A 21,861-nucleotide genomic window follows, 5' to 3' on the forward strand; every position below is an offset into this window, starting at 1 on the left:
CAAAAAAAAAAAAAAAAAAAGAAAGAAAGAAAAAAAAAAAAAAAAAGAATGGGCAGGAACTCAGTGTCTTGTGGAGGTGAACCATATTCCTATATGTTTCACGTGCAAAGTGCGCCCTTCCTGGAAGAATACAACTTAAGATGCTCTCATGTAACAATCCCCTGTATCTCGCTCATTCACTACACCTGGATGGCCTCTGAAGGCCGTGGCCCTCACACCTTTCCGTCTTGGGACCCCTTTACGTTGTGAGAAATTATTGAGGACTCCAAAAAGCTCTTGTTGAAGTGGGCTATATCTCTAGTTGCCTGATGTATTAGAAACTGAAACTGGGAAAATATTTCTATTATTTATTTATTTATTTATTTTCGAGACAGGGTCTCACTCTGTCGCCCAGGCTGGAGTGCAGTGGTGCGATCTCGGCTCACTGCAACCTCCACCTCCCAGTTTCAAGTGGTTCTCCTGCCTCGGCCTCCTGAATAGCTGGGACTACAGGCGCCCGCCACCTTGCCTGGCTAATTTTCATGTTTTGAGTAGACACGGGGTTTCACCATGTTGGCCAAGCTGGTCTTAAATGCCTAACCTCAAGTGATCCACCCGCCTCGGCCACTCAAAGTGTTGTGATTACAGGCGTGAGCCACCGTGCCCAGCCCGCCCACATTTGATAGAAACAGAGATAGGAGCTGTATTTCACCGTCTTCTTAGCTCCTAGGAAGCAACAGCTCTCACTTGATGGTAAAGGGCATTGGTCATTCAGCCTCAATGTTGGGTGTGGGCAGAGAGTGGGAAGGCCCAGGCTTGGCGGGAGAGGGCTCCAAGACACGGCCGCCGCGCCCAAGGCAGGCAAACCTGGCTAGAGCTTCTGATTTCGTCAAGAGAAGGTGGGAATTCCTATTTTTATTTGCGATTTCTTGCTTTTACAGTATTGGCAACTGAGCAAAGGAATTTGTCTTTTTACATTAACATTCTGTGAGCCAAACTAAGCCCAGCTGGGAGCCAAATGAGTCCCGGTGCACCACCAACGTCTGCCTTCGCTTTGGAATCCACGGAGGCTTGTCCTCTGGGAGGGGAGGTTAGGGAGAGGGGAGTTGTGGTGAGCTTGGCTTCTTATGAGCTATAACATCATGCATGCATCTTCTTCGTATCCGGAGCTCCACCTCCTCATCCGTATTTTTTATTTTATTTTTTTAGTCTGGGTCTTGCTCCATAGCCCAGGTTGAAGTGTAATGGTGTGATCATGGCTCACTGCAGCCTTGACCTCCTGGGCTCAAGCAATCCTCCCACCTCTGCCTCCTGAGTAGCTGGGACCACAGGTGCCTATCGCCACACCCCGCTAAAGTTTTGTATTTTGTGTAGAGATGTGGATCTGGCTGTGTTGCCCAGGTGGGTCTCAAACTCATGGCCTCAAATGATCCTCCCACTTCAGCCTCCCAAAATGCTGGGACTACAGGTGTGATCCGCCATGCCTGGCCTCTCCTTACCTTTAAAAGAACAGAAGCCCTGGGCACAGTGGCTCACGCCTGTAATCCCAGCACTTTGGGAGGCTGAGGCAGGTGGATCACCTGAGGTCAGGAGTTTGAGACCAGCCTGGCCAACATGGTGAAACCCCATCTCTACTGAAAATACAAAAATTAGCCGGGCGTGTTGGCGCACACCTAAAAATAATCTCAGCTACTCAGGAGGCTGAGGCAGGAGAATCACTTGAACCCGGGAGGCAGAGGTTGCACTGAGCCAAGATCATGCCACTGCACTCCAGCCTGGGTGACAGAACGAGACTCCATCTCAAAAACAAAAACAAAAACAAAAACAAAAAACAAAAAAAAACACAGAAGCGTCTGTACAGGACTTAGCTTATCTGGCTCTAGAGTTGCTCAACAAAGGGGATGAGTGTGAAATTGCTTTGGAAACTGTCCAGTGCTTCCTCAATGTAAAGGATTCATATTGACAGGGGATGGTGGAGGCCTCCCTCCTGGTTGGTGGGAAACCCGAAATCAGGAATTACACTTAATGACATGGGGTGCTCTTCTCTCCCGAGCAAGCAGTTCTCTGGGGTGGTCCTAGAGAGACGGGAGAACATATAAAGCAGAGATACTCAAACTTCAGCGTGCTCAAAATCTCCTGGAGGGCCTGTAAAAATGCAGATGGGGCCAGGTGCAGTGGCTCAAGCCTGTAATCCCAGCACTTTAGGAAGCTGAGGCTGGAGGATCACTTGAGGCCACGAGTTCGAGACCAGCCTGGCCAACACGGTGAAAGCCCGCCTCTACTAAAAATACAAAAATTAGCTGGATGTGGTGGTGGTGGTACACACGTGTAGTCCCAGCTACTCGGGAGACTGAGGCATGAGAATTGCTTGAACCTGGGAGGCAGAGGCTGTGGTGAGCCAAGACCATGCCACTGCACTCTAGCTTGTGTGACAGAATGAGACTCTGTCTCAAAAAAAATCAAATAAATAAATAAAAAAATAATAAAATGCAGATGAGGCTGGGTGTGGTGGAACACACTTATAATCCTAGTAGTTTACGAGGTTGAGATGGGAGGATTACTTGAGGCCAGGAATTCAAGGCTGCAGTAACCTATGATGGCACCACTGCACTCCAGCCTGGGTGACACAGTGACACTCTGTCTGTAAAATAAATAAACATACAAAATGCAGATAACTGGGCCTCCAGAATTTCTGATTCCACAGGTGCAAGGTGGGGCCCTTGAACTTGCATTTTGAGCAAGCCACAGTCCTGCGGAGGACTGGTTGTGAAGCTGCCAGCATTGTCTGAGGACAGCAAGGACCCTTGGATGGATCAAGCCTCAGCCCCTGTCTACGAGAGCTTTAAGCTTTAAGTGAGAGCTCCCCATGGCCGAGAGCTTCCTTCTGAATTCCTGTTGCTAGGAATTCCAAAGTCACATTGAAGTCCTAACCCCTAGTAGCTCAGAATGTGACCTTAGTTGGAGGCAGGGTCTTCACGGAGGTAATCAAGTTAAAACGAGATGGGCGAATCCTGATCCAATAGAACTGGTTTCCGCTCTTTTCCGTGGCGCCTTGGAGGCGTTCAGCTGCTTCAAGATGAAGCTGAACATCTCCTTCCCAGCCACTGGCTGCCAGAAACTCATTGAAGTGGACGATGAACGCAAACTTCGTACTTTTTATGAGAAGCGTATGGCCACAGAAGTTGCTGCTGACGCTCTGGGTGAAGAATGGAAGGGTTATGTGGTCCGAATCAGTGGTGGGAACGACAAACAAGGTTTCCCCATGAAGCAGGGTGTCTTGACCCATGGCCGTGTCCGCCTGCTACTGAGTAAGGGGCATTCCTGTTACAGACCAAGGAGAACGGGAGAAAGAAAGAGAAAATCAGTTCGTGGTTGCATTGTGGATGCCAATCTGAGCGTTCTCAACTTGGTTATTGTAAAAAAAGGAGAGAAGGATATTCCTGGACTGACTGATACTACAGTGCCTCGCCGCCTGGGCCCCAAAAGAGCTAGCAGAATCCGCAAACTTTTCAATCTCTCTCAAGAAGATGACGTCCGCCAGTATGTTGTAAGAAAGCCCTTAAACAACGAAGGTAAGAAACCTAGGACCAAAGCACCCAAGATTCAGCGTCTTGTTACTCCACGTGTCCTGCAGCACAAACGGCGGGCGTATTGCTCTGAAGAAGCAGCGTACTAAGAAAAACAAGGAAGAGGCTGCAGAATATGCTAAACTTTTGGCCAAAAGAATGAAGGAGGCTAAGGAGAAGCGCCAGGAACAAATTGCAGAGAGACGCAGACTTTCCTCTCTGCGAGCTTCTACTTCTAAGTCTGAATCCAGTCAGAAATAAGATTTTTTGAGTAACAAATAAATAAGATCAGACTCGGAAAAAAAAAAAAAAAAAAAAAAGAACTGGTTTCCTTATAAAAACGGGAAATCTGACAGGGTGCAGGGGCTCACGCCTGTAATCCCAGCACTTTGGGAGGCCAACACAGGAGGACCTCTTGAGCTCAGGAATTCAAGACCAGCCTGGGCAATATAGTGAGACCATGTCTCTACCAAAAAAAAAAAAAAAAAGCCAGTAGTCCCAGTTACTGTTGAGAGGCTGAAGCAGGAGAATCGCTTGAATCTGGAGGGTCGAGGTGGCAGTGAGCTATGATTGCACCACTGCACTCCAGCCTCAATGACAAAGCAATACTATGTCTCAAAAATAAATAAATAAATAAATGGCAAATCTGGGCAGGGGTGAATACAGGGGGAAGAGCATGTGAAGATGAAGATGCCATACAGAGAGAGGCCCAGAAAAGATCCTCACACCCTCAGAAGGAACCAATGCTGCCAGCACCTTGATCTTGTTGATCTTGGAATTCAAGCTCAATGCTGGCGGTTTAAAAAAAAAATTATTTATTTATTTATTTATTTATTTATTTATTTAATTATTTATTGAGTTGGAGTCTTGCTCTGTCGCCCAGCCTGGAGTGCAGTGGAGGAGTCTCCGCTCACTGCAAGCTCTGCCTCCCGGGTTCACGCCATTCTCTTGCCTCAGCCTCCTGAGTAGCTGGGACTACAGGAGCCCGCCACCACGCCCGGCTAATTTTTTTGTATTTTCAGTAGACAGGATTTCACCGTGTTAGCCAAGATGGTCTCGATCTCCTGACCTCATGATCCACCCACCTCGGCCTCCCAAAGCATTGGGATTACAGGTGTGAGCCACCGTGCCTGGCCTCAATTCTGGTTTTTAAGCCACCCAGTTTGTGAAACTTTGTTGTAACAGTCCTGGAAAACTGATACACCTGCTTTCTCGTAAGAGATCAGCTGATGCGGCAGCACCGGCCACTGGATCTGCAGGTCGGTTGTCCTTTTAGACAGTGTACCTGCCCGCCAGTCACAGGTCCTCTCACCCAGCCCCTTCCTCTCATGGGCTCCAGCTGCCTTGCTCCCACAGGGCTCCTGGAGACCCAAGTTGCAGATGTCAGCGACTATTGCGAGTGCTCCTGTGGGACACTGTCCTCTCCCCAGCAACAGCCTTCAGTTCACACCCAGGGAGGAGATGGAGCCTCACACTACACCAGCACACAACTCCAGCTCCAACGAGGTGGGTGTTGATGCTGAAGGCTGGGACATGCAAATACCTCCAGGATCTCCTTGTCACCCCAACCACCACCACCAAAGCCCAGGCACCAGGCCCCTCTCTTCTCCAGGACCCAGGCGTTCAAGCCCCACCCAACTCTCAATGGGTCTTTGTCCCGGACTGGGAAAGGCACGGGCAGAGTCTGACATCATGAAGCCTGGGGTGGGGGTGGGACTCCCCCTCCCCCTCCAACTCCCCCACATCCCCACAACACTTCTCTCCCTGGTCTGAGGGATTTCCCCGCCCCTCATCCCCTGGGTTCTCCCTTGAGAGCGAGGACCCCCCCTCCCCACTGCTCTGGCCTGAAGGAGGAGAGGAGATGTCCCAGTGCGGCTGAACAGCTCATGGTGAAATCACTGCTGCACTTTGTCACGCCACCTCCAGCTGTCCCAAGCCCCCACCCACCTGGCAAAAGTCGTGACCAAGGGGTGGAATCTGCACTCAGAAGGTCCTCGCCCAACTCGGTCAGCACAGTCCTCTGTGCACCAAGCACACTGCTCCAGGGGACAGAAGAGTGCACATGATAGACAGAGTGGCAGATAGGTTTCTGGTGAGCCCCTGCCTCTGAGAGCTCCTGGGTTAGTGGGAGGCAGAGGCGGGCAGACCTAGGGTGCACACGGGCCAGCCTGCCAAGGCTACAGAAGGAAAGGACAGCATTGCAATGGAGGGGCCTGGCTAATGGGGGAAGATGGGAAAGCTTCCCGGGGAAGCGGCACCCGGGCTGCTGAGCCTACAGGACGGGTGAACGGCAGCCAGTGCCAGAGCGGGGAGTGCTATGGAGTGGGGACTGCTTTCCACGAAGAATGAGCAACAGGTGCCCAGGCCCTGAGTCTGAAGGTACCCCGGGGCTCTGGAGAACACATTCAACCACCCATGCTGTTTATTAAGCTCAACTGCCTGCCAGGAACTTGTCTATGAGTGGGGATGGATTGAGAATCTCCAAGACAAGGCTTCTGGCCTGGTGGAGGTCATGTTCTCATGAAAGGAGCTGGTGAACACGGAAGGTCATTTCAGATGGCAAGAGGAGGTGGCACTGACGTTGAGGGTGGAAAGGACCTGTCTCCTTCTGCTGCCCACCTAATGTTGCCACTAAGATTCCCTGAGGACAATGCCTCTGTCCCTCAGCCTGGGACTTCCAAAGAGGTTAGACTGCCCCCCCTCCCCAGGACCCAGAATCAGGGTGTTCAGGGATGGAGGATGGGGAGAGAGCAAGGCAGCCACCCCCAACCCCTCCAGGAAGGAGCTAGGAGAACCCAAGCGTCAGGCTGCCCAGTCCGAGCCCTGTGGTGACAAGGGCCCTTTTGTGCCCCCCTCCCCCGGGGGTAGGGAGGAGCTGGGCCCTGGAGGCAGGCGGCCCCTGGCACCCAGGGGGAGGGGAGGGGCTGGCAAGTGGGGGCCTAGACCCTGGGAGGCAGGGGACTGCGAGCTGGGCCGGCGGAGCAGAGGTGCAGAAGCAACTGCGTCCAAGTGAGTACGATGGCAGGGAGGCCGGGGCATGGGGAGCAGGGCGCCGGGGCAGTGGCACCCAGACGTGAGCAGAGTCAGGTGCTCTGGGTGAGGAAGCGTCGCTGTGCACTGCCACTGATTTAGGATGCAGGAGGGTGTGGCTTGGAGCTGCTCTGGGGATGGGCTGGGACCATCACTGGGGCAGCGATGGGGCTCTGGGAAGAAACCGCAGAGAGAAAGAACAAAGGGCCCCCCTCAGCACCCCTTGTGGGTGAAGGTTTTGCAGGAGAGGTTTCCTTGGGGTTCCCAAGTGTGGGGCAGATGGGGTGGAGAAGGTCTGGGTCTGGCTGAAGAATGGAAGGATGTCCAGGTGATCAGATACCTGCAGTCTGCAATCTGGGAGGTGGATGGGGCAATGGACTGTAAGTGACTGCATTCTAGCACCTGGGCACCCAACAGGTGTGTGTGTGTGTGCGCACGTGCACACACACACACACACGGCTGCCCATGCACCTTCCTCTGTGAGCCTCAGTCAACTTTTATTCATTAATCCCCACTAAGGAAACTTTTTATTTTTTATTACTATGTTTTTAAGAGACAGTACTCTCACTATATTGCCCAGGCTGGTTTTAAACTTCTGGGCACAAGAGATTCTCCCAACTTGGCCTTCCAAAGTGCTGGGATTACAGGCGTGAACCACTGCGCCCGGCCCCAACTAAGGAAACTTTCTAGATGCATTTGTCCTCATCTCATCCTTCCCTTGACATTTTAACCCAACAGATCTGCTGTACATATGTTTATGGACTGTGACCACACACATTGTAACAGCTGAGGTTGATTTGGCCCCCATCCCGAGAACTGGCTTTCCCTGCTGTTAAGAGTACATGATTTACCTGATGGTTTCATGTCTGCCCAGGCACGTGCTCATCCTTATCTGCATCTCTCACCTGTACCTTCCCGTCACAGGTGCAAGGGCAGCGTCGGCCAGGTGTCCACTGGCGCGTGTCTGGCTGGACCCGTGTGTAGCCATCCTCAGTGTGTGTGTGCAGTTCCTTGCATCTTGGTCAGCTTGCCGTGCATGCAGGGCTGTGTGTGTGTGTGTGTGTGTGTGTGTGTGTGTGTGTACGCACCGAATGCCAGGTCTATGTCTGTCCAGGTGTGTGTGGACAGCAGCAGGGGCACTGCACGCATGCCTCGGGAACTGTGTGAGTGCCAGCCCATCTCTGTGGGCACAGGGGTCCCCGTGCCTGTCTGTGTGTTCAGGGTCCTGTCTGGGTGTCCGCGTGAGTCTCTGCTGTGTGTGCCTGCCCCTTCTGACTGGGGCTACATCTGTCACATTTCATCCCGGCGATTGGATATGTGTGTGCACGCGTCTCTGTCCGTGGGAAGAGGGTGGTGGAGACTGGGAAAAGCAATCACTTGGAAACCCTGGCTCCAACCCCAAGGCAACCCACGGAGCAGCAGGGTGCCAGGGGCTCGCTAGCCCCCGCCCCGGGCCTTCCTGGCCCCTCGCAAAGCCCAGTCAGGAGTGCCTGACCCCTTTCTCACTCCCCACCCACCCTGAAAGCCCCCCGCAGGCTAAAGCATCCCCTCCCCGAGGGAACAGGACTCTTTTGTACCGGGGACCAGCTTCTGGTGAGGGTGCAGACACCAGGGGCCGTCTGTGGGGTGGGAGAGGGCGGCAGGAATTCACACGGCATGTCGGGAATGCTGATGTTGTGAAACCCAGTCATTGATGGTGCTGGGTCCCTGCCCGCCACCCCCAGGCCCCGGCCGTGGGACATCTGCTCCCTCACTCCACTCGCCACACCCCTCTGCCTCACCCCCGTACCCCGATGCGGCTGTTTCCCCCTTCCCTCCCCACAGTTCTCCCACACCCCAGCTTGTGGGGAGTTGTTGCCAGAGAGTGGCTTCGAGGCTGTGTGGGAGGGTCCCAGGCACGATGGGAGGCCACACGGGCAGCCTGACAACAGATCACAACCCATGCAGGAGATACTGAAGCGAGGGCGGGTTGGGGGCCCCGATCCCACCCCCTTGCACCTGAGTGACTCTTGTTGCAGGCTGTCTGGCAGCTTCAGGTGGACCCAGAAGACGTTCCCAACTCAGGGAGACTCAGGTGAGGGGCAGGGTACCTATTCTCTTCCCTTGCTTCCGCTTTGCAATGCTGGCCCTGCCTTGGCTCTCTGGTTCTTACTTGCTGGAGCTCTCCAGGGCCATCATAATGACAAAGATACTGATCAGCACATCATCACTGCACAGAGACAGGGCATGCGGCTAAGACTGCAGACCGACTGTGTGGCCTTGGGCGAGTCACTTAACCTCTCTGGACCTCAGCTATAAAATGAGGATAATGCATCTTCCTCAAAGAGATCAAATGAGTTAAGACAGCAGAATAAGCAATGAGGGCTGGCGCATGGCCAATGCCATCGAAGGGTTTGTAATTATAAGTAATAGCAGCAGGTCGAGTGAGGTGGCTCACGCCTGTAATCCCTACACTTTGGGAGGCTGAGGCAGGAGAATCGCTTGAGCCAAGGAGTTTGAGACCAGTCTGAGCAACGTGGAATATGGTAAGACTCCCATCTCTAAAAATAAATAAATAAATAAATAACAAAATAAATAAACTACAATAAAATTAGCCAGGCATGGTGGTGCGCACCTGAGGACCCAGCTACTCTGGAGCATCGCGTAAGCCTGGGAGATTGAAGCTGCAGGGAGTGAGCCATGATTGCACCATTGCATTTCAGCCTGGGCGACAGAGCTGAGACCCCATCTCAAAAAGTAAAAAGTTAAAAAATATCAGCAGACCAGCAAGGTGATTTACACCAGTAATCCTTTGGGAAGCCAAGGCAGGAATATTGCCAGAGGCCAGGAGTTCAAGACCAGCCTGGGCAACATAGTGAGACCCCTCCCACCCCATTTCCACAAAAAAGAAGAAAAATTAACTGGGTGTGGTGGAGCATACCAGAAGCTGAGACAGGAGGATGACACGAGCTCAGGATTTCGAGGCTATAGTGAGCTGTGATTGTGCCACTGCATTCCAGCCAAGACCCTGTCTCAGAAAAACAAGTAAATAAAGGCATTAATAGATAATAATAGCAGCAGCAGCTAGCATGTGAATGAGCCCCTTCCTGAAGGCCGCATGGAACACCCCCTTTCACTTCCCCCAGCCTTTAACCCTCTCCTCTCCCTTTCCAGCGATCACTCACTTGCTGTACAGAATGATATTCCTCACGGCACTGCCTCTGTTCTGGATTATGATTTCAGGTAATGGCCGACAGGTGCTGGGGACCCAAGGGCCTTGGCCCCTGAGCAGGTTGGAGGTGGGTCCCTGCACCCCCTGGCACGTGGTCGGGGATGGGAGCTGGAGGGGGTGATCAGGTAGGATGTGTCCCTGAACTTCAGCTCTCCTGCTTGCCCGCAGCCTCCCGAGGGGGTCACTGGGGTGCCTGGATGCCCTCGTCCATCTCGGCCTTCGAAGGCACGTGCGTCTCCATCCCCTGCCGCTTTGACTTCCCGGATGAGCTGCGGCCCGCCGTGGTGCATGGCGTCTGGTACTTCAATAGCCCCTACCCCAAGAACTACCCTCCGGTGGTCTTCAAGTCGCGCACCCAAGTCGTCCACGAGAGCTTCCAGGGCCGCAGCCGCCTCCTGGGGGACCTGGGCCTGCGCAACTGCACCCTCCTGCTCAGCAACGTCAGCCCCGAGCTGGGCGGGAAGTACTATTTCCGTGGGGACCTGGGCGGCTACAACCAGTACACCTTCTCAGAGCACAGCGTCCTGGACATCATCAGTGAGTCCCCAGCGGTTGTGCAGGCACCGGGGGCTGCGGCAGCGGGGCAGGAAGGAGTGTGGCCGGAAGGCCTCCCCACACCTTCCCCAGCAGGCCTGGATGGCAGATCTGGGAGGTGCTGATTTGGCTGGGGGTGCAAACCTCAAGGCCCACGCAGACCATGCAGATGACACACATGAACAAAGCAGGGCCCCAGAATAGTCTTGCTAGCCTCAGAGGGAAACAGGTGCTCCTACTCTTTTGGAAACACCTGGAGAAAGGCAGTGGGGCCAGTGGGTAGGGGCAAGGCTGCTGGGTCCCCACTTCAGCGTAGTGACCTCGGGCAAGTGACTTAACTTCCTTGGGCCTTGGTTTTCTCTTCTGGAAAATGGGGATAAGAACAGCACTTAAGGCAATGAGTAAAATGCTGTCAAGTGCCCAGGGCAGCACCTGGCACGTGGCCTCTAGCTCTGGCCAACAGAAAGCAGGGCCATGGCTGTCAGGCGTTCTGAGTTTTCAAGATAAACCAGAATTTTGGATTCTTTGGTGTAATCTCCTAATTCTTGAATTTTGGCTGCTGATTCAGATTTTTTTTTTTTTTTAAATCCTTTAAGCCAAATAGAATACAGCTATGGCTGGACACGGCAATCAGAATAGGGCACACTGCCTGATTTCATGGGATCCCCCTGCCTCATTTCAAATGAGGCAGTCACTCATTTGAGTGGCGCTGCTGCTTGGAGCCCTCAGTGCTGGGTCCCTATGAGACAGCCGGGTTCACCCTGGTGCGGAAAGGGACTGCAGAGGTGCAGTACACACACACACACCACTCTACAGAAATCACACACTACACACTGCACACTCTACCTACACACTACCCACACACCACACACACCACACACTACACAAACCACACACCACACACACATCACACACTACACATGCATCACACACTACAAAAACCACACACCACACACTGCTCATGCTACCTACACACTGCCCACACACAAAACACACACACACACCAAACACACACAACACACACCGCACTACACAAACCACACACCACACACTGCATATGCTACACACACTCTACCCACACACCACACATACACCACACCAAACACACATCACACACACAAACACCACACTACAAAAACCACACACCACACACTGCACATGCTACACACATAGAACCCACACACACACACCACACCAAACACACACCACACACACCACACACTACAAAAACCACACACCACACATTGCACATACTAACCACACACCACACACACACCACACACCACATAAACTACACACCACACACTGCACACACTGCCCACACGCCACACACACTACACACACCACACAGTACACACACCACATACATACACCACATACTGAACATGCTACCCACACACCACACACTACACACCACACAAACCATGCACACACTACACCCTATGTATACACACTGTACACATATATGCACTACCCACACATCACAACACAAACCACACACTCCACACACAACAAACATGCACAACACGCACTACACAAACCACACGCTGCACACACACCACACATTACCCAAACCACACACCACACACTGCACACTCTACCTACACACTACCCACACACCAAATACACGCCACACACCAAACACACACCACACACACTACACAAATCAGACACCATGTACACACCACACACACAAACCACACACTATACCCACCACACACTGCACACACACACCATACACTACACAAACCACAACACACACTGCAGACACTACCCCTACACCAAACACACACCACGCACTACACACAAATCACATGCTACACAAACCACACACACTACACCCTACACACCTGCACACATACATGCACTACTCACACACCACACACATACCATGTGCTACACATAGCACACACATCACACATGTTACAAACCACACACCACATACACACCACATACTACACTCACACCACATACACCACACCACACACACCACACACCACACACACATACCACGTACTACACAAACCACATACCACACACAACCCAAATTGCACAACACCCCCACACACTGCACACGTACATGTACTACCCCCACATCACACACACACCACACATGACACAGACCACACACCACATACACCAGCACTAAACTCACACCACACAAACCACACATCACACACACAACACACACTGCACACATACCATACACACAAACCACACAATGCACATGCTACCCACACACCACACACTACACACATGCATCACAAACACACCACACACTACACAAACCACACACATCACACTACACACATGCACCACACACCCACACCGCACACACACACACCCCTGCACACACACACTCATGTGCCAGGCAGAGGGTAAACCAAGCAGGCATGGAAGAGGAGAGCCGCTTGGGAAGCGATGAGGTGTGGGGAGCCCACACTGACGCCAGAGCTACGGGGTTTGTAGCCAGTGTTACCTGGTGACAGCTGCAGCCTCAGTTTCTTCATCTGCAAAATAAGCAAAATTACAGTACTTGCCCTCTCACTTCGTGGGAGGGACTGGCAAGTTAAACGCTGTCAAGTGCTCTGGCCACGACACTGTGATTTTCATTACGATGGTGCTCTGATGGCTCCGTGGAGGGCTCCGGGGTGACCAAGAAGAGGAAGGGTGAGGGGAACTCTGGATCCGGAGGCAGGGAGCGGAGGCGGTACCCTTGAGGCGTACCATTGCCAGCAATGGAGGTGGACAAGGAGGAGGGTGGGTGGGGTGGGACTGGGACCGTAGCCCAGTGCTGCTTCCTCAGCCCTCCCTTTCCCCGCCTCGTATAGACACCCCCAACATCGTAGTGCCCCCAGAGGTGGTGGCAGGCACGGAAGTGGAGGTCAGCTGCATGGTGCCAGACAACTGCCCAGAGCTGCGTCCTGAGCTGAGCTGGCTGGGCCACGAGGGGCTGGGGGAGCCCGCTGTGCTGGGCCGGCTGCGGGAGGACGAGGGCACCTGGGTGCAGGTGTCGCTGCTGCACTTCGTGCCCACGAGGGAGGCCAACGGCCACCGGCTGGGCTGCCAGGCCTCCTTCCCCAACACCACCCTGCAGTTCGAAGGCTACGCCAGCCTGGACGTCAAGTGTGAGCCTGGGTGCGGGCAGGGCGGGGTGGGACGGGGTGGGGCGGGGCCCAGGGAGGGGATGGACCTGGGGATGGGGCCGGGCAGTGATGGGGGCGGGGCCAGGGCCAGGGCCAGACAGGGATTGGGGGGTGGGGTGGGGGCGGAACCAGGCAGTCCCGGGGTGGGGCCAAGGCTGAGGGCGAGGCCGGGCAGTTTTGGAAGCTGGGCCGGGCTGGCGGGGAGAGGGCACTGGGCCGAGTCCCCAGCACCTGCTCACTAAAGTCGCTGTGTCGCGGGCCTCAGACCCCCCGGTGATTGTGGAGATGAACTCCTCGGTGGAAGCCATCGAGGGCTCCCACGTGAGCCTGCTCTGTGGGGCTGACAGCAACCCGCCGCCGCTGCTGACCTGGATGCGGGACGGGACGGTGCTCCGGGAGGCCGTGGCCGAGAGCCTGCTCCTGGAGCTGGAGGAGGTGACCCCCGCCGAGGACGGCGTCTACGCCTGCCTGGCCGAGAATGCCTACGGCCAGGACAACCGCACCGTGGGGCTCAGTGTCATGTGTGAGTGGCCTGCCCTGTGTGTCCACACGCCCACCTGCAGCCCAGAGACAAAGGGAAGAGGCCTCATCCAGGGCGATTAGGGGCTGAGCCCCGCAGGGGACGGGCCATAAACACAGTCGAGACCAAGGTGGACAGGAGGGTTGCAGGTCAATGTGCACCTTCGTTCTTTGCACAAGAATCTGGGGAACACCTGCTCTGCCTCACCCTCCTTCCCAGGATAAGACCCAGGCCTGCCTCCTAGGGAAGCCTGTTAGCTGCAGCTTCCTGAGGGCAGCTCCTGGCTGTTCTGGGACTTGGTGTGGGCCTGGCCCCAGAAAATTTTACTTTATGAAATTTTTTTGGAGACAAGGTCTTGCTCTGTTGCCCAGTCTGGAATGTAGTGGTGCCATCATAGCACCCCTTGCCCTCAAACTCCTGGGCTCGAGCAAGCCTCCCACCCCAGCCTCCCAAGCAGCTGGGCCTACAGGTGTGCACCACCACCAAATGCCAGGCTAGTTTTTAAATTGTTTTGTAAAGTTGGGATCTTGCTATGTTGCCCAGGCTGGTCTCAAACTCTTGGGCTCAAGCGAGCCTCCCACCTCAGCCTGCTGCACTGCTGGGCCTACAGGCAGGAGCCACCACACCCAGCCAATTTTTCTATTTTTTTGTAGAGACAGAGAATGGATATGTTCCCTGGCCTGGTCTTAAACTTCTGGGCTCAAGTGATCCTCCCGCCTCAGCCTCCCAAAGTGCTGGGATTACAAGCGTGAGCCACTGCGCCTGGCCAGGAATCCGCATTTTTAAATGAATTTCATTGTAGTTCTAATGAGAGGGTTGAGGGGACTTCAGGCCTCATCCAGCCCCTTGTATGCAAATTTATATTATTGGGCCTGCAAGAAGGGAGCTGGTCAGAAGAGGATTCTTAGCTGAGAACCAAGGAGAGACCATTCATTCTTTCATTCATTCATTCACAAATGTGTATTGAGGCAAAGTGCCCAGCACTGGGGATATTAACAATGACAGCCCCAGCCAACATTTGCTCCATAGCTCCTGCGGGCTTTTTTTTTTTTTTTTTTTTTTGAGACAGAGTCTCACTCTGTCACCAGGCTGGAGTGCAGTGGCGCAATCTTGGCTCACTGCAACCTCTCACTTCCTGGTTCAAGCAATTCTCCTGCCTCAGCTTCCCGAGTAGCTAGGATTACAGGCGCACACCACCACGCCTGGCTAATTTTTGTATTTTTAGTAGAGACAGGGTTTCACCATGTTGGCCAGGATAATCTCAAACTCCTGACCTCGTGATCTGCCTGCCTTGGCCTCCCAAAGTGCTGGGATTACAGGCATGAGCCAGCGAGCCTAATTTTTGTATTTTTAGTAGAGACGGGATTTCACCATGTTGGTCAGGCTGGTCTTGATCTCCTGACCTCAGGGGACCTGCCTGCCTCAGCTTCCCAAAGTGCTGGAATTACAGGTATGAACCTCCATGCCTGGCCTCCTGCGTGCTTTTGACATGCCCTTTTCCCCCCAGTATTCCCATGGCTGGCTCTGCCCACCTCCTAGGCTCGCTGAAGCCTTCCCCCATCATCCTATCCCAAACTATAACTACCCTGATTTGCCATACCCTCAGCCCCTTTATTTTTCTCTACATACTTCTTCCCATCTTACAAAGTATATATTTTATTTAAGTACATCTGCTCTTTCCACATGCTTTAGGCATTCAAGCTAGAGCAATGCCTGTCACTCAGCAGGTTCTCAGTGAATGTTAGATGATTGCCCCTATGAAGATGGAACTATTATAAAGCCCATTTTCCAGATGAGAAAAGTGAGGCCCAGAGAGGTTAAGACGTGGGCCCACACACAACTGGGCAGGGGTAGAGTCGGGATCTGAAGACAAGCACTCTGGCTACAGAGCTGCTGTTCTTGGAAACGAGATAGCCGGGACTGGGGTCACTTGAGCCTTCCTGAACTGGTGTGCTAGGTTTGGGGTGGGATCTGGTGTCCTATCTGGGGGTGGCTGGCAGAAACATCTACTGGGTTCTGACCATCAGTCCCGTCCCACCCCTCAGATGCACCCTGGAAGCCGACGGTGAACGGGACCATGGTGGCCGTAGAGGGGGAGACGGTCTCTATCTTGTGCTCTACGCAGAGCAACCCGGACCCTATTCTCACCATCTTCAAGGAGAAGCAGATCCTGGCTACAGTCATCTACGAGAGCGAGCTGCAGCTGGAGCTGCCGGCCGTGTCGCCCGAGGATGATGGAGAGTACTGGTGCGTGGCTGAGAACCAGTATGGCCAGAGGGCCACCGCCTTCAACCTGTCTGTGGAGTGTGAGTACCTTCCGCTCCCCTTCAACCTGTCTGTGGAGTGTGAGTACCTTCCGCTCCCCTTCAACCTGTCTGTGGAGTGTGAGTACCTTCCGCTCCCCTTCAACCTGTCTGTGGAGTGTGAGTAATTTCCACTCCCCTTCAACCTGGCTGTGAAGTGTGAGTAACTTTCACTCCCCTATGCCGGGGATGGATGGTTCCGTGGGGGACACCAGGGTTACTGTGGGTGCCCATGCATCCCAATCAGTGTTGGCTTTGCCTGTCCTCCGGAGAGACGAGGAAGGGAAGCTGAATTCACAGCAGGAATATAAAATCCCATCTGAGAATACTGTGTTCCCACATCCAGGGGTGGACCTTTTTTTTCCTTTTTTTTTTTTTTGAGACACAGTTTTGCTCTGTCACCCAGGCTGGAGTGCAGTGGCGCAATCTCCACTCACTGCAATCGCTGCCTCCTGGGTTCAAGCAATTTTCCTGCCCCAGCCTCCTGAGAAGCTGGAATTACAGGCACCAGCCACCACACCTGGCTAATTTTTGTATTTTTAGTAGAGACAGGATTTTGCCATGTTGGCCTGGCTTGTCTCGAACCCCTGACCTCAGATGATCTGCCCGCCTCAGTCTCCCAAAGTCCTAGGATTACAAGCGTGAGCCACCGCATCCAGCCTGGGGTGGACTTTTGACCAATGAAATTTCTGGATCCTGTGGCTACTGCCCCTCTGCATTAACCAAAACAATGACCATGATCTCTAACCTGTGTAGAGTGTCGCTATGTACCAGGCACTGTTGGAAGCGCTGTACAGCAACCCACTCATTTCATCCTCATGACATCTTCATGAGGGAGGTTCTATTACTGTTCCCCTGTTTATGGAGAAGGAAGCTGAGACCCAGAGAGGTTACGCCACTTGCCTAAGTCCCCACAGCCAGGAAATGGCAGAATTTGAGGTTTGAATCCAGGCAGTCTGGTTCCATTCTTCTTCCCTGCCCAAGGCTGACCTCATCCTATGTTATGACAGCAGAATACATTGATGGGGTAGTTGTTATACACAAAAGACTGTGCAGCTCTGTGAAAGGTGGAGGATAGGGCTGAGAAGACACCACGCTTATGAACAGGTAGAGAATAGCTGGAGAGATGACATAGATGCACACAGAAAGCTACTGTCTTGGAAATGAAACTCACCATTGCATGGTTGGCCAGCACTTCTCATCTCCTCACTATGGACTGTGCCACCATCTCCCACCACCCCTACCGCCACAGCCATCACTCCAGGTTGTAGCAGCCAAGTCACAGTTTTGACTCCCCTTCCTCAAGCAACTCCCTCTGGAATGTCGCCTTCCTGTTTCCATTTCCCCTGCTTCCCCCCAAGCTCCTGTTGGCTTCTAGCACTCCTCTCTAAACTTCACCTTTCTGGTCTTCACGATGCCCATAATGGCGCCCACCACACAAATTTGTCAGAAAGTTTGATGACATTCAACATGCAAAGAATTCAATGCAGTGTCTGCTACACGGTATATGCTCTGTGCTGTGTACATGGTGACAATCAGTACATGGCAGATACAGGTTAGTCCTGTGGGGCCACCTCTCGTGGCAAAGCCGTCCCTTCCCTGCTGACCTATAATCTTTGGGCACTTTCCCTCCTGGTTCTGTTCCCTAGTGGGGTTGATGTGATCCTGGTGCAGGACTGCGTGGTCCCCTGCTCCCTCCATCTGTGCGTGCCATCCTGGGCCAGCTTCCCCCTCTTATTGTCCCCTGTCCCCTGCTACACCCCACACCAGTGATTCTTAAGTTTAAGAGTCAGAGAGAGGAGGTAATGGGAGCACTTGAGCAAGCATGCAGCACCACCTCGCATACATTTTCTGGTGGGGCGCAGATCTCTCCTTTATAGTAAGAGCAGTGGGCAGCAAGCGGGCATTAGGGGCCTGCCCTGGGCCAGACCTTGAATCCCCTACAGCTGTTTTCTGGCTCAGTTCTTTTTTCTCTTTTTTTTTGAGACTGAGTCTCGCTGTGTCGCCCAGGCTGAAGTGCAGGGGCACGATCTTGGCTCACTGCAACCTCTGCCTCCCAGGCTCAAACGATTCTCCTGCCTCAGCCTCCCAACTAGCTGGGATTACAGGCGTGCACCACCACGCCCAGCTAATTTTTGTATTTTTAGTAGAGATGGGGTTTCTTCATGTTGCCTGGGCTGTTCTCCAACTCCTAGCCTCAAGTGATCCACCCGCCTCGGCCTCCCAAAGTGCTGGGATTACAGGCGTGAGCCACCACGCCCGGCCTATCTGGTTCAGTTTCAATCCTAGGGTCACCCTGTGAAACAGGGGTGTGTTATCATTCTCCCCTTCACCAAGGAGAAAACTCAGGGGCGGAATTCCCTGAGGCCAGGCAGCTATAAAATTGGTCCGAGCCCGATACTTCCAGACTCCTGTCTGCCCCAGCTGTTAAACCTCTGGCTGCCTCACCTCCCTCACAGCTCTTAGCACTCCAGGACTCAATCTGGCTTCTCTTGAAAACGAACACACAGGCAGATATGGAGTGTGCAGGCCTCACCCTGCTGGAATTGAGGGGAGCAGTGGCCCTGTCCCCTGCCCCACCTGCCAGCTCCCCACTCTTCACCCAGGGCTGTGTCAAAGTGCTTGCCCTTGGAGAGTGTGACCCTCAGGCTCCCTCCCTCTGCATACAGTTAATGTTCCCTGGCACCAGGGCTCCAATGTTCACTGACAATGGCGGTGACCCTTGAGCAGGGCCTTCTGTCCTACCTGCCCACCCCAGAGCCCTGAATGGCACAGGGCATGTAGGAAGCGTGCAAACTTGCCGAGTGCCTGAGATGTCTAGGGAACTAGCTTGAGTACATTGCACATATTTTTTTTTTTTTTTTTTTTGAGACAGAGTCTTGCTCTGTCACCCAGGCTGGAGTGCAGTGGCGCAATCTCGGCTCACTACAAGCTCCGCCTCCTGGGTTCACGCCATTCTCCTGCCTCAGCCTCCCGAGTAGCTGGGACTACAGGCGCCCGCTACCACGCCCGGCTAATTTTTTTGTATTTTTAGTAGAGACGGGGTTTCACCGTGTTAGCCAGGATGGTCTTGATCTCCTGACCTTGTGATCCGCCCGTTTCGGCCTCCCAAAGTGCTGGGATTACAGGCTTGAGCCACCACGCCCGGCCACATTGCACATATTGACCTATTTTGTTCTTACAACCATGTGACTGGGGGGAGGATACCATTCTTCACCCCAGTTTAATACAAGGAAACAGAAGTTTGACTGGCATCCAGTCCCAATAGGGCTGAACAGACCTGGGCCAGAATCCCAGCTCTGTCCCCATCCTCCTGCAAGAGCTCAGGCAAGTGACTTCAGTTTTGCAACCCTTAGCAAGGGTTTATAACAGTATCTTACCACAAAGATGGCTGTGAGAACTAAGAGAATTAGGCTGGGCATGGTGGCCCACGCCTGTAATCCCAGCACTTTGGGAGGCTGAGACAGGTGGATCACTTGAGGCCAGGAGTTCGAGACCAGCCTGGCCAACTTGACAAAACCCCATCTCTACTAAAAATACAAAAATTAGCCAGGCGTGATGGTGCAGACCTGTAGTCCCAGCTACTCAGGAGGCTGAGGCAGGAGAATCGCTTGAGCCTGGGGGTTGTGGAGGTTGCAGTAAGCTGAGATGGAGCCAGTGTACTCCAGCCTGGATGACAGAGCAAGACTCTGTCCCACCCCTCCACTGCCCCCGAAAAAAAGAAGAACTAAGAGAACAATACTGAGTGTTCATAGTGCTACGTACTCTGTGCATATTGGATGTCATCATCTTTCTCACTGATTTTTCCTTTGGACTCCAGGTTAAATATTTGTGTGTGTTCTGCTGCTGAGGTTTTGCTCATGTGACCCCTCGGCTGGAATGGTTCTGTCTATCTACCCATGAGTACTTGGGTGGGACGTTAAGTGTTTTTATTTTATTTTTTAAACATATTTATTATTACTATTATTTTTTAGAGACAGGGTCTTGCCCTGTTGCCCAGGCTGGAATGCAATGGTTTGATCATTGCTCACTGCAGCCTCAACCTCCTGAGCTCAACTGTTTCTCACACTTCAGCCTCCTGAGTAGCTGGGACTACCGGCATGCATCACTATGCCCAGTTAATGTTTTAATTTTTTGTAGAGATGGGGTCTTGCTCTGTTGCCCAGGCTGGTCTCAAACTCCTGGGCTCAAGTGATCCTCCTGCTTTGGCCTCCCAAAGTGCTGGAGTGACAGGTGTGAGCCACCACGCCCGGATGGGATGTTAAGTGTTTACAACACACTTGCGCGCCTATCTTCGGAGTCCTGTAGCCCCTTGTGAGTTACTGACTGTAACCCCCTGGTTTGCATAGATGAGAACTCCATCCTGTAGGTCCAGGAGGCTGAGTGGCCTCATCCAGCCAGTAGATGGCAGAGCTGGGATTCAAGCCAAATCCATCCCATTGCAAACTCCTCATTCTTTGTACCTTTGTCTTTGAGGTTTGTCTAGAGCCCCATAACAGTTTCTGCAGCTTCACAGGTTGCCTGCAAAGATACTAAGCACGTGCACCAGCAGGGTATCGGCATTCCGCCAACATCCAGGTCGGACACTTTGTCACCAGAGCACCAGTGATGCTGTCTTGAGTGGGAGTGCTTTGAAAAAGTTTTAAGTCTGTCCATTCAGGTTCGCTGTTATTAATGTACTCTATGGTGTGTTAGCTGGTTAACGCTATAGCAAGCATATTGCATCTCTGCCCGAAGAGGACTTTTTATTTAGTAGACTTAGAGACGTATGCACAGAGGTTCCCATCCCTGCCGTGAATCCGTGTGCCCGTATGACTCTCACCACCATTACCCGCACATTCTTTTTGCTGGAAATTGAAAATAGGTGGGGTAGGTGAGCCAAGGGTCTCTTGCCTGTGTGGAAGTGGGTTTTGGTAAGAACTCACTGAGAACCCGTGCTCAGTCTAGAGCAAGCCAAGGAGGGTGCTGGACTCTCCGGCCGAGAAAGAGAACATAGTTTAAAAAGCAGCATTCGGTGCTGGGAAACAGTTTCGTATTTTGGTACAAAAATTAGCCGGGCATCACCACGCCCGTGTAGTCCCAGCTACTGAAGAGGCTGAGGCGGGACAGTCACTTGAACCTGGAAGACAGAGGTTGCCATGAGCCGAGATCGCGCCGCTGTACTCCAGCCTGGGCGACAGAGAGAGACTCCGTCTCAAAAAATCATAGTAATAATAATAATAATAATAATAATAATAATAATTTCCTATTTTTGAAAATGAAAAAAAAAAGCCTACCAGTACTATTTTTGTAATCCAGTGGCAGCAAAGCAAAGCTCAACCAAGTGACTTTGGGTGGAGGGTGGTGTTTGGTGCTAGTGGCAGAAGGGAATCCCATGGGTGAGGGGGGGCCAGGGTTCAAGGGGGCTTTAGGGGAGGAAGTAGGGGGCATCTGCAGCAGGGACTGAAAGGAAGGAGCAGAGGCTGGAAGCCAGAAAGGAAGGGATAGTCTGAACCTTGTGAGCCCCAAGGGTCTGGGGAGACCAGGGGCTGGGAGATTTCCATAGTTCCTCCCTTCTACGTGTGAGGCCCAG

General features: G+C 53.0%; 2 protein-coding genes across 15 annotated transcripts in view; both read left to right on the forward strand.

Moving 5' to 3' along the window:
* The first annotated feature begins 3,013 nt into the window (after nucleotides 1-3,013).
* Nucleotides 3,014-3,896, forward strand: LOC102129682 (small ribosomal subunit protein eS6). The gene is given in 2 exon segments (XM_005588837.5): nucleotides 3,014-3,625; nucleotides 3,627-3,896. Coding segments are annotated over 2 exon segments (750 nt in total). The 5' UTR covers nucleotides 3,014-3,055; the 3' UTR covers nucleotides 3,807-3,896.
* Nucleotides 3,897-6,500: 2,604 nt separating this feature from the next.
* The window catches only part of MAG (myelin associated glycoprotein), a 37,171-nt gene continuing 21,810 nt past the window's right edge, over nucleotides 6,501-21,861 (forward strand). For 3 of the 14 annotated variants that reach the window (XM_074023188.1, XM_005588840.4, XM_005588838.4), the window contains exons 1-7: nucleotides 6,501-6,554; nucleotides 8,594-8,649; nucleotides 9,729-9,797; nucleotides 9,955-10,323; nucleotides 13,152-13,448; nucleotides 13,732-13,989; nucleotides 16,032-16,292. In XM_074023188.1, coding sequence (XP_073879289.1) covers nucleotides 9,752-9,797; nucleotides 9,955-10,323; nucleotides 13,152-13,448; nucleotides 13,732-13,989; nucleotides 16,032-16,292 — 1,231 coding nt within the window. In that variant the 5' untranslated portion in view covers nucleotides 6,501-6,554; nucleotides 8,594-8,649; nucleotides 9,729-9,751. Of the gene's footprint in view, nucleotides 6,555-7,313; nucleotides 7,500-8,593; nucleotides 8,650-9,728; nucleotides 9,798-9,954; nucleotides 10,324-13,151; nucleotides 13,449-13,731; nucleotides 13,990-16,031; nucleotides 16,410-21,861 lie in introns of all 14 variants that reach the window. The other 11 variants (XM_065536463.2, XM_065536462.1, XM_074023193.1 and 8 more) reach the window with 7 other exon arrangements.

Source organism: Macaca fascicularis, chromosome 19, assembly GCF_037993035.2.
Source record: "Macaca fascicularis isolate 582-1 chromosome 19, T2T-MFA8v1.1".
Taxonomy (NCBI): Eukaryota; Metazoa; Chordata; class Mammalia; order Primates; family Cercopithecidae; genus Macaca; species Macaca fascicularis.